The sequence below is a fragment of the Molossus molossus genome, unplaced genomic scaffold (assembly GCF_014108415.1).
Source record: "Molossus molossus isolate mMolMol1 unplaced genomic scaffold, mMolMol1.p scaffold_m16_p_8, whole genome shotgun sequence".
In the NCBI taxonomy this organism is placed as follows: domain Eukaryota; kingdom Metazoa; phylum Chordata; class Mammalia; order Chiroptera; family Molossidae; genus Molossus; species Molossus molossus.
In genome coordinates, this window is record NW_023425402.1 from 56925105 (window position 1) to 56937391 (window position 12287).

General features: G+C 38.9%; 1 protein-coding gene across 5 annotated transcripts in view; it reads left to right on the forward strand.

Moving 5' to 3' along the window:
- MMS22L (MMS22 like, DNA repair protein) overlaps window positions 1-12287 on the forward strand; it is a 122670-nt gene that overhangs the window by 105154 nt on the left and 5229 nt on the right. For all 5 annotated transcript variants that reach the window (XM_036248731.1, XM_036248730.1, XM_036248732.1 and 2 more), the window contains 2 exons: window positions 2444-2655; window positions 5766-5929. In XM_036248731.1, the coding sequence (XP_036104624.1) occupies window positions 2444-2655; window positions 5766-5929 (376 nt within the window). The remainder of the gene's footprint in view (window positions 1-2443; window positions 2656-5765; window positions 5930-12287) is intronic.

Consider the following 12287-nt stretch of genomic DNA (forward strand, 5'->3'; position numbering starts at 1 on the left):
ATGCGTTGTCATCTCAATGTATGTGTGTACACGTGGCATTTCCATTCAGCGCATTTTAAATTCTTGTGTTTGGCTTTGAAAACAAAGATGGAAAAGACAAAATCTCTACCCTCAAGAAGCTTCAAGTTCAGGAGGAGGCTGACTAGCATAGAAACTTCTAGTAATGTGCTCAGTATTTTTCTGAGCGGCCACTTCTGTCTGTCATCCAGACTGGTATGAGGAGATGTGAGGGAAGACACTGTACAGGATAGTATTTGTCAAGGAGCAGAGTGGGTAGGAGTTGAAGTTCTGTTCCTGTCAGAGGGGACAGCATGTGAAGGGTGTGCTTTTTGTAAGAAATGGGACACACTGGGGAAAAGTAAATAATGCGGTGGCATCTGGGGACTCATGCAGGAGGAGCCACAGACTGGACTTTGCATGCCATGCTGAGAAGTTCGCACTTGTTCTTTTACATGGGGACTCTCGGTGGGTTTGAGTGGAGAAGTGGGAGTGACATATATTTGCATTTTAGAAAGGTGATTCTGGTGACAATATCCAAGATAAGTTGGTGTGGAGCTTAGACTGGAGACTTGGAAGGCAGTAAGTAGTTCATTATCTGAACGTTTTAGTGGGTATAGAGCTCACGGTAAATTTCAGAAACATTTAGGAGCTGCAGTCAGAAAGGCTTGTTGAGTGAGTTTGTGGAGCAACAGAAAAAATAGAATACTTTCTAGATTCCACAGTGGCTGCTTATGTAGGTAGTAGTGCTACTATAGCTGAAATGAGATATTCTGGAGATAAGGAGATGAAGGTAAGACTTTCTGAACAGCTCTAGTTTGAGGTGCTGGGGAACTAGGTAATATGTTCAGTAGGAAATGCTGATCTGTCCTGCAGGAGACAGGACTGGATTGGAGGGGTACTTTGTTATTTGTTAGTGTCTGATGGTAAAGGTAAGTGCTTTTTAATTTGGGCTCTAGCAAGGGAAGCTGAGGAGAAAGGGGAGTGGATTTTGATTAGGTAATAAGCAATCTCTTCCACAGATGTATTTTTTAAAAGATATTTTTACAGTTTCTAAAACATTTTAAGTTGGCTCTTTAATTTTGTATTCATAATGGCATTTAAAGCAAAGTTTAGCATATTCACTAGCAAGATAAAGCACTGCCACCCAGAGGGAGAGATGGGGGAGGGGAGGTGTGGGCCGCAGGAGAGTGTGGGGTGCGTGTTCCCTGTGGCCCCCTTGAACCGAAAGTGTACACTGAATAAGAATTCTGATAAACTTCCAAAGCTGTAAATTGAAAAATCTGTTGAATTACCCTTTTAGCAGAGTTGACTGGAAGCTATATATTTAATTTCTTAAAGGTACCCATTTCTCCTCAGAATTTTCAAAACGTATTCATTTATTACTTAATCTTCTGATTTAATGTGCTTTTCTTTAAACAAAGCATTGAAGAAATGAGGTAGAGGGGTGTCCATTATTTTTTTAAATTGTTTAATTACTAATGTTTAACAGCTGTATGCTATTTTTTATTACAAATAACTTTTCAAAATTTCTTAGTGAGTAAATATAGCTAAAATGGAGACATAAAGATTTCTAATTATTTCTCTAGGAAAATATGAATGACAAAGTACCAAATTATAAATGAATTTTTGATCATGATTTGTTGTTGTGTTGGAGATTATATTTTGTAGTAGGTAAAATTTAGTAATATTGGCAGAAAAACTTCTGTTTCTCAGGATATTGGTTTAATGGTTTGTAAGTATCAAATACTGTAATCCATATGAAAGCATTTTTTAGCTTCTCTAAACCTCTCAACTCCTCTAAATCTCAGTTTCTTCAGCTATAAAATTGGAGCTATGGTAATACTAACTCAGTGGGGTTTTTTTTGGTTTTTGGTTTTTTTAATTTAAATGAAATAATGAATATAAACTGCATGGCACAGTGCCTGACAAATACAAACCTCGAAATAAATTGTCATTATTTTGAGGAATAGTCTTCTGCATTTTTGCCTTTTGTTAAAAAAAAATCACCTTTCTTAACATGGAAGATTTTTAGTTAGCCTAAGTTTTATCTTACTCGGATAAATCATCAGTGCCCTACATTTAAAAAACTGACCTAAAATATATTTTATAACTTTAATTGCACATATATGCAGTTGATGAGTGTGGTGGTCAAGTTTTCTGAGGATGAGGAAGCAGGAAGCTTCCTTTGTCTTCCCACACTTCTCCCCTGCTTCCTTTTTGCCCCAAAGACAAGTGTGTCTTTAGATACCACAGCATAGGTGTTACCACGCTTAGCAACTCCCTGAACTTCGTGTAAACATTGTCTATTGATAGTGGGTGGTGTCCTTGTTAATTTCGATGTTACAAAATCTGACCTGAGTATTAATGCAGGGGGGACTAAATTAGTAAGTTCCTAAATATGTCTTTAAGCTTTACCTTTGTTTTCATTTTTTTTCTCCCATAGGGCATGTGTATCGTTTGTTGTCAGTCTCAAAATCCAAATGCCTATTTGAATCAGTTGCTGGGGAGTGTTATTGAGCAGTATATTGGGCGGTTTCTTCCAGCTTCCCCACACGCTTTAGATCTCACACATCATCCTGTGTTGTTGGCATTGAGAAACTCAGCCACTGTCGCACTGATGTCATCCCTAAAGAAATGCATTGTACAAGTCATAAGGTATCTCCAAATATTAAAAATAAGTAGTATTTACATTTTATTAATCTCTATTAAAGAGTAGCAGAGCATTTCAAAACTATTGGTCTCCCTTAGAATACTCGTGGTTTAGAAAAAAAATTTTTTTCTGAGAATTATTATCTAAGATTTTACTAAAATGATGTTTGCTTATGGCTGCCTAAGACAGTGCTTTTTAAATTGCTTATTTTCTCTACACAGCAATTTTTTCTTATGTACATCTTAAAGGGATGTGTGTGTGTGTGTGTGTGTGTGTGTATTAGTTTTTATCAGCTGAACAGTAACTACTTTGTACTGTACATGATACAGTAATTATATTTTATAAAAGATAATAAGTGAAAATATGATTGCTAATATGAAAAAGGAAGCGATATGAAGTACTGTTTTGTTAGTCTTTTCTGTCTTAATAACTCAGTTTTATTATTAGGCAGATGAGTAAATGAAACTTCTGAGGTTTTTTACTAAACTCTCTACCTTTTAACTGCAGCATTAGAAGATTTAATAATAGAAATTATCTTTCTTTACCTTCATGGAGTATTTAGCTTCATATGAAATGAGTCTTTTTTTTTTTTTTTTAATCCTCACCCGAGGACATTTTTTTGTTCAGATTGAGCGGGAGGGAGAGAGAGGAAGAGAGAGAGAGAGAAACATCGATGTGAAGGGACACATCGAGTGGCTGCCACCCGCACGACCAACCAGGGCCGGGGACAAACTGCAACCGAGGTACGTGCCCTTAGCGGGAACCGAACCCGGGTCTCTCCGGACCGCTGGCCGATGCGCCAACCGCTGAGCCAAACCGGCCAGGGCTGAAATGAGTCTTTAAACCTTAAGATGCGCCCTGGCCGGTTTGGCTCAGCGGTTGGAGCATCGGCCTGCGGTCCGGAGAGACCCGGGTTCGGTTCCCGCTAAGGGCACGTACCTCGGTTGCAGTTTGTCCCCGGCCCTGGTTGGTCGTGCGGGTGGCAGCCACTCGATGTGTCCCTTTCACGTCGATGTTTCTCTCTCTCTACCTCTCTCTCCCTCCCACTCCATCTGTACAAAAAAAATAAAAAATGGAAAAATGTCCTTGGGTGAGGATAAACCTTAAGATGCTATGGTGCTATATATTCTTATCTAGTATTTTGTTTTCTTTTTAATGACCTGATAGTTTTAATGACCCGATATTATTTATCAGCTCTGTACAGAATTCCATGTCTAAAATCCTTCCTTACCGTGTGTGTGTGTGTTGTGTGTGTGTGTTTTCCCAGTGTTCTGTTACTCAGGTTTGGAAGCTTTATAATTTTGTTTGCTCCCCTTTGCTATCCTCTGACAAATGATTGTTTTCTTCCCTTCTTTTCACATCTCTCTTTCCTTATCACATTATACCCAGACTTTAGCCAGAGTCTCCTAATTACTTTCACTATCTCGTCTTTTCTTCCAGTCCAGCCTAAATAATGCCCCTAGATTAGTTTTCCTGAAATACTGTTCCATTATGACACTTTCCTGCCCCCAGACCTTCATTTGCTCTTTTTTAAAAACCAATGGAATAAACTCCATGATCTGTCACTTAACTGTTCCATAGCATCTTATACAAACCCTGATGAGACTGGTTTATTATTGCCCCTTCAAAATGCATTCTAGTTCCCTACGTTACAGCATTTCCTCCATTAAAATGCCATCCATCTGGACTAAATTTCACCTAGACGTTGTGGTATTTCAGTGCACCATGATGCTTCTTCCTTCTGAAGTCATATGCTCTGTTTAGCTGACTTTCCTATTTGCCTTTGAAAACATTTCTAGTTGAAGACCCCAAAATGTAATAATTTCTTTTATCTTTTTTTAATACTAAGGTAAGAAATAGAGATTGCCTCCAATGTCTTCCTCCATTCCATGCTTCTCAGCCCCACGGTCCCCAGTCTTAGTTAAGGCTCCTTCCTCTGAATTACCAAGAATTGTTATTCAAAGTACCTGTCACACTATATCATGATAGTCTTTTTATTCTTGTCTAATTTTTTCATTGGCTATTGAGCCCATTGCTTTCAGATACCACATTTTACTTAACTTTACATTTTTTTTCTTAGATTTCTACCTAGCACATTGTAGGTACTCAATAAATGTTTGTTGTAGGCACTAGGAATTCAGCAGTGAACAACAAAGACAAAACCCGTGCCCTCAAAGAATGAATGAATCTTCTAATATGTAATATTGCTTGGAAGCCACGGTAGGGAGTAGAAATGATGATGGAAGACATGGTTCCTGCCCTTAATGGAGTTTATAATTCTTAGCGATTTCTGTGCTTCCTTTTGGCAAATTACTATTGCTTTGCAAGTATATATGGATGTCTAGCTTAGATTTAGCTGCATTTGACAATTTTTTGTATTGTCTAGACTTTTTCGAAATTGAGCCATCCCACTTTTGTTTACTTGCCTAACAAGTGCACACTGAGCACGTTTAGAGCCAAGACCTGTTCTGAGAGGTAGAGATGCAAAAATGAGTCATATAAATTACCTTTATGACCTCGGATGAGTTCTAATACTAAAATCTGTCCTGCTTTGGGAGAAGATATTAAATCCTGAAGTACCTCTCTGATTCTCTTACTTCTAAAGGGAAGGAAGGAGGTAAAGCTAGAGTGGGAAGCTAATTCCTAGGACAGTCTTCTTATTGAATTGGGGGAGGGAAAAAAAGACCCCACCCAAGTCCCTAAACAAGTAAATGTGAGAAGAGATTTTTCTTTATGCAAATTTGACAGTGAAAATATTGCATCATTGAGGAACTGGCAGAGGAAATGAGGCTTATTATTTTAAAAAAGAAAAAGTAGATTAACATTTATATTTTTATATGGATTTTGGTTAAATACATATTAAGACCAGGTTGCTTTAAATTCATTTTATGTCTCTATTCACCTTTGGCCCTTACAGCACATCAAAAGAATGTTCAGTCATTGCTTCTAACTTTCTGTGTTTGGAAATGGCATGGTAAAATATACGTACTTTTTAAAAATTGTGCTTTCTTTGGATGGCGGTGAAATCTGCCAATATCTATAAAGTATATGTCATTTGATTCTGCTCTGTTGAAACGTTGAACAGAAGAAAAAACAAAATTGTACTTCTTTTCAGGAAATCCTACTTGGAGAATAAATGGTTTTTGCTCCCTCCTCGCTTAGCATCCATTCTGGCTTTCATCCTCCAACTCCTCAAGGAAACAAACGTAGGTGTTTCTGAGGTTGAACTCCTCCTCCCAGGCATTTTAAAATGCTTGGTGTTGGTCAGTGAACCCCAAGGTGAGTTTGAGTTTGTTTTCGTTATACTTTTCTGTTAACAAATTAAAAAGTACTCTTTCCTATAAGTTAGATTGATAATTACAGAAGTGTTTGTTTATTTTATATCAGTTGCATATATATATGATATTTATATATATATATAAAACAAATTCCAGCTAATAACTGAGGTTGAACATAATACAGTGGTTAAAAACTGGCATGTTTCAGTCTAGTCTAGTTTAGTTTAGTTTTTTCCAAGGCAAATAATTTACTTAAGTGCTAGTCCTTCTGATTAGACTTGTTAAACTGCTATAGAATATTTGTTCAATCTGACTCCAATATTAAATGCAACTTGTTCAATATTAAGTTGTGAGAAGTCAGCATACCTTCTTCTATTCAGGTGTCTGCTAGAATATATAAGCTGATTTCTTGGTAAACCTCTAAGGATCTTTTGATCCTGTTCCTTTTGTTTTCCGTCTCCTTGGCCTTACTGCCAGTGATCTCTTTAAAACTTCATTTATTTCATCCCCACTGTGAGTAGCATGCTTTAATAAGCTTACTGGGGATATGCAGAATAATAGCCATAGTTGTGTCCTGAAGGATTTGTATCATGTAAATAGAATGCTGTGTGTGTTTATCTTAATGTGATTGTTTGGCGCAGGGCTCCTCTCTGCTTCCACCTCAGTACTTGTAGCTGCTTTGTACCTGCGGTGACAAGTGAGTACAGTATGTGTCCGCAGGAATCAAAGGGCAGTGCCCAGAGTGGTAGCTAAAAGCTCAAACACCTCTTTGAAATGTTGTTTTATCTAAAAAAATGTATGCATAATTTGGTGTAACTCTTACTTCAGTAATTTAAAATGTTCGTTCTGTTCCCAAGCTTGGTTTTGTGAAAAATATTATGTTCTGTTAATTTAGAATATCCTTACTTCATAGTAATATCCCTTCACTGAAGAACACCTAGATGAACCCCAGACTTTTCTTTAAAAATGGTGCCCTCATTGAAAACATATGCATACTTTTAACTTCAGTGAATGCTTGTTGTATTGTGCAATGAAAAATTTCTTCAGACAGGGTAGATGGTATAAAATTTTAGTTAGACTCCTATTTTGATGATAGTAATATTTATTATGAAGGAGACCAGGGTTTATAATTATATCTAGTGTAAACCAAAATTAATTTTAGACTTGTAATAAATTAATATTTAAAAAGTTTTTATTTGAATGAAAGGAGCTGTACTCCAGGAGACACAGATTCAAGTAGCAACAAAAATTGGGCTCCACCAAGACCAAGGGGAGGCCATCTTTTATAAAGTTTCCACCCAAATTCCCAGTTTTATACAAATGAGGTTTTTAGATTGTACAGTTCTGATTGGACAGGGCAGGTGTCTGCTGGTAGCAAGACAAACCCAGGTTTCCCTGAGGTGGCTGACTCAGACGGCATAAACAAGCAGGACACAGTGTGGGAAGCCGAGAGTTCAGTCTGAGGTTCGTCCTGGTACACAGAGTGTGGGAGGAGCCCCGTCAGCATGGCTGCTTGACTCTCACTACTTATAAAATGTAGGACCTCAGTTGACCCTGGGGAGTTCATCTCAGCAGATAAATTCCTTCTTGAGGTTCACATCAAATGAGCCTTTTTTCTCAGGTCCACACCAGCTAGCAAGTGCTTCACATGTTCAGTGCAAACGGAGTGCAGAATCTTCACCCCCACACTGCTGTCTTTGTAACCTTGAAGGAGGGAGCATGCACGCAGATGTGTGTGCTTGGCTCAGAGAAGATTGTGACTCTCCTTGTTGTCTCAATGTTTAAAGGACAGTTTGTACAGTCACAAGAAGTATTACTAAATAACTCAGCAAGTCTCCTCCTTGGTACATGCCCAAGAGTATGTTAATCACACATCCACTCTAAGACCTGTACAGAGAGCTTGACGAGTGCCACTTGCACGACAACATAGGACCTCAGCCAACATAACCTGCTCCCTAGCAGAACTGGTAAAAATCACTTAAAAGAAAGCATTAAAGTCTCCGGAAATAGCCGTAAGGGTATACAGTAAGTGGAGAAACATATATTTAAGAAAATTTACTAAAACTGGTAAGAACAGCAAAAATCTGTGGTACTTGAACCACGTGTTTCTTCCTTCATTTCTACCAACACAGTAAGAGAGAAACTCCACTCCAGAATGGTAAATCCAAGAATGTAGGGCTCCTTCTCTCCCCAACTTCCAGTAGAATCCTGAGAGGCAGGATACCACCACTTCTCATAGTGACCCCCAGCTACCTGTTGTTAACATTATGTTTCAGGCAAGTATGGCTAAGAAGTGGGAGCTCCATGCTTCTGCTTAACCCTCATGGGATGGTTGCAGGACACTGAGTGCAGCACCTCTCTGAAAACACGGGTGCCAATCATTCTTGCCAGAGCTTAGAGGTGGGGGTTCCATGCCAAGAGGTGCAAGCTGAGGGGACCTAGGGCAGCTGCCCTTCCTCCCATAAGCACTCAACTCCTAAAGTAGGTGTATCCCTCAGAAAGTAGTGGGCTTCAATGTCCCTGTTCCAACCCCAGCGCCACGCCTCTGAGATTTTGCCTGGAACTCTGAGTCTTTCCCAAAAGAACTGATTTCATTTGCAACACAGTGTGAAAAAGTTCAAGCCTAAGGGTACTGTCAAAAACAGTAAGAAAAGCCATTAGATAGAAGAATAATAGATTCATTGGAGCTATAAGATCATCTGTAGGCCAGCTAGTTTGGTGAGACAATTGGTGAAAGAGACAGCTGGTTAGAGCCCTTGAGTCAGAACAAATCTTTAACACAGATCTCAGTGTTTTATCCTTTTAAAAAAGCCTGAACTTGATTAGATCAGTCTATAAAGCAATTTATGCCCCAGGGCATTATTTAAAATAATAGCGTAATCACCCAGCAGTTAGTGGAGCTTAACAGCTGTTGTCAACATGGAAAGGGACAGTCGAGAGGGCTGTCAAAACCTGTCTTCCAGTGCAGACTGGGCATGCCTGAGGTTACTCCACCACCTGGGAGCAGTTTTAGAGGCTTTGTGAAACAGGGGAGCAGCAGAAGGAAGAAGTAGACTTCACTACACAATGTCCAGTTTTCAACAAAAAAATTACAAGACATACAAAGAATCAGAGAAGTATGATCCATTAACTAAGGAAAAAAGCAGGTTGCCCTGGCCAGTTTGGCTCAGAGGTTAGAGCGTCGGCCTGCGGTCCAGAGAGACCCAGATTTGGTTCCCGCTAAGGGCATGTACCGCGGTTGCAGTTTGTCCCCGGCCTTGGTTGGTCATGCGGGAGGCAGCCACTCGATGTGTCCCTTTCACATCGATGTTTCTCTCTCTCTTCCTCCCACTCTATCTGAACAAAAAATGGAAAAATGCCCTCCGGTGAGGATAAAAAAAAAAAAAGCAGGCAATGGAAGCTGCCATTGAGAGCAATCAAATATTGGATATAATAGAAAAAGACTTGAGAATAGTAGAGGAACAAAAAACATAAGACATTTAGAAAACAAAATGTAAAATGTGAATCAAGTGTGAAAGGATTGAAAAATCCAATCAAACAGCAGGTCATCGGAATAGTTTTGTTTTGTTTTTTTAGAGAGAGAGGGGAAGGGAAGGGGAGAGAGAGAGAAACATTGGTGTGAGAGAGAAGCATTGACATTGATTGGCTGCATCCTGCATGCCTCCCATTGAGAATCGAGAAACACTTTAGATTTAGATATTGAAAGTAAAAGGTAGAAAGAAAAGGATACATCACACAAACACGAACTGCAGAAAGGAGTGGCTGTACTAATAGACAAAAATAAATGTTAGACCAAACAATCTTCCTAGAAATAAAGACAGACACTTTATAATAATAAAAGGTCAATCCATCAGGAAAATTTAGTTTTCCTTTTTCCTTCTTTATCTAGATGCTTTTTATTTCTTTTCTTGCCCTGACTAGAACTTCTGGTACAATGATGATAGAAGTGACAAGAGTGAACATCTTGTCTGGTTCCTAATCTTAGGGGGAAGGCATCTAATCTTTCACTATTAAGTATGAGGGTAGCTGTAGGATATTTGTAGGTGTCCTTCATCGGATTGAAGCATTTCTCTTCCCTTCCCAGTTTGTCATTATGTAATGCATCTCTTTATTCCTGCTAATTCTACTTGTTCCGAAGTCTCTTTGTCTGTAATTAATATAGCTACTACAGTTTTGTTTTTAATTATGTTAGCATTGTATATATTTCTCCTTCCCTTTAATAATCTGTGTCTTTATATTTAAAGTAGATGTAGTTGCAGACAGCATACAGTTGGGCCTTATTTTTCATCCTTTGTCAGTCTGTCATTTAGTTGCTTTATTTAGACCATTAACATTTAAAGTAATTATTGATATAGTTGGATTAGTATCTACCAAATATGTAACTTTTCTATTCATTGCTCTTGTTCTTTTTAATATTCTTTTTTTTTGCCTCCTCCTCTGATTTCAATTTAGCACTTTATGATTCCATTTTCTCTTCTCTCTGAGCACATTAAATATACTCCTTTAAAAATTTATATTTAGTTGTTTCCCCAGAGTTTGTAGTGTATTAAAACTAGTCCAAGTCCATTTCACCTGACAGTGGGTTCCTTCTGGTAGTGCAGGCGCCCTGTCCGAGTTCCCAGGCCCTTCTCTGGCCTGATCCCACTGCTGCCGTTCGCTGCCCTGCCGTCAGGAATGACCACCAAATGCTTGTTGTTACTATTTTGAACAAAAAGCTATTAGGTCAACTAAAACTGAAGAGAGAGGTAAATAAAGAGAATCACAGCTTACCAGGAACAGAAGCCTGCTGGTGGAGCTGATACTGGTAGAAATTTTTAAACTGAACTTGACAAATTGTTCTAGGCAGTTCGTCGTATGACCGTATTTCTCTGATGCATCTAGGAAGAGTTGTTTTTCTGTTTGTTCAGATTGTTTCCCCAAATTGATCTGCAAATTCTGTGCAGCTCCTATCAGAATCCCAGCAGACTTCTTTGTAGAAACTGACAAGCTGATTCTGTAAATCATATGTAATTGTAGAAGTCCCAGAATAGCAAAAGGAATTTTGAAAAAGAAGAAAGTTAGAAACTTACACTTTCCAGTTTCAAAACTTAGTATAAATCAACAGTGATCATGACAGTATGATACTGGCGTAGCGACAGATCACTGGAGAATCGAGAGTCCAGAACCAAACCCACATGACTTTTGTTTTGTTTTTGACAAAGATGCCTAGGTGGTTTAATAAGGGGAAAATAGTCTTTTCAACAAAGTATGCTAGGTTGGGTGGCTAGCCACAGGCAAAACTTTGTACCTTTACTTCATACCATACACCAAAATTAACTCAAAATGGATTATAGACCTAAATGTCAGAGCTAAAACCATAAAACTCTTAGAAGACAGCATTGAAGTAAATCTTCTTGACCTTGGATTTGGCAATGAATTCTTAGATTTGACACTAAAAGTATGAGCCACAAAAGAGATAAATTGGGCTTAATTAAAATGAAAAAAAAAAAAGTGCTTTAAAGACACTATCAAGACAGTGAAAAGAATCCGACAGAATGGGAGAAAATATTTGCAAGTCATTTATATGAGGAACTTGTTTCTATAATATTTAAAGAATGGTTATAACTTAATAATAGAGACAAATAACATTTTTAAAATAGGCAAAAGAGACATTTCTCCAAAGAATTTAAACAAATGTCTAATAAGCACCTAGAAAGGTGCTCAGCATCGTTCTTCGTCAAGGAAATACTAATCAAAACCACAGTGAGGCCCTGGCCGGTTTGGCTCTGCGGTTAGAGGGTTGGCCTGCGGTCTACAGAGACCCGGGTTCGGTTCCCGCTGAGGGCACGTGCTTCGGCTGCAGTTTGTCCCCGGCCCTGGTTGGTCGTGCGGGTGGCGGCCACTCGATGTGTTCCTTTTGCGTCGATGTTTCTCTCTCTCTCTCTCTCTCTCTCTTCCTCTCTCTCCCACTCTATCTGAACAAAATATCGAAAAATGTCCTCAGGTGAGGATATACAAAAAAAAACAAAAAAAAAACAAACCACAGTGAGGTACCATTTCATACTCATAGGTTGGGTATAATGAAAAAGTTAGATAAGAATACAGGTTGAGCCCTGGCCGGTTTGGCTCAGCGGTTGGAGCGTCAGCCTGCGGTTCAGAGAGACCCGGGTTTGGTTCCCGCCAAGGGCATGTACCTCGGTTGCAGTTTGTCCCCTGCCCTGATTGGGTCGTGCAGGTGGCAGCCACTCGATGTGTCCCTTTCACATCGATGTTTCTCTCTCTCTCTCTTCCTTCCACTCTATCTGAACAAAAAATAAAAAAATGTCCTTGAGTGAGGATTAAAAAAAAAAAAAAGAATACGGGTTGAAAGGGAGAAATTA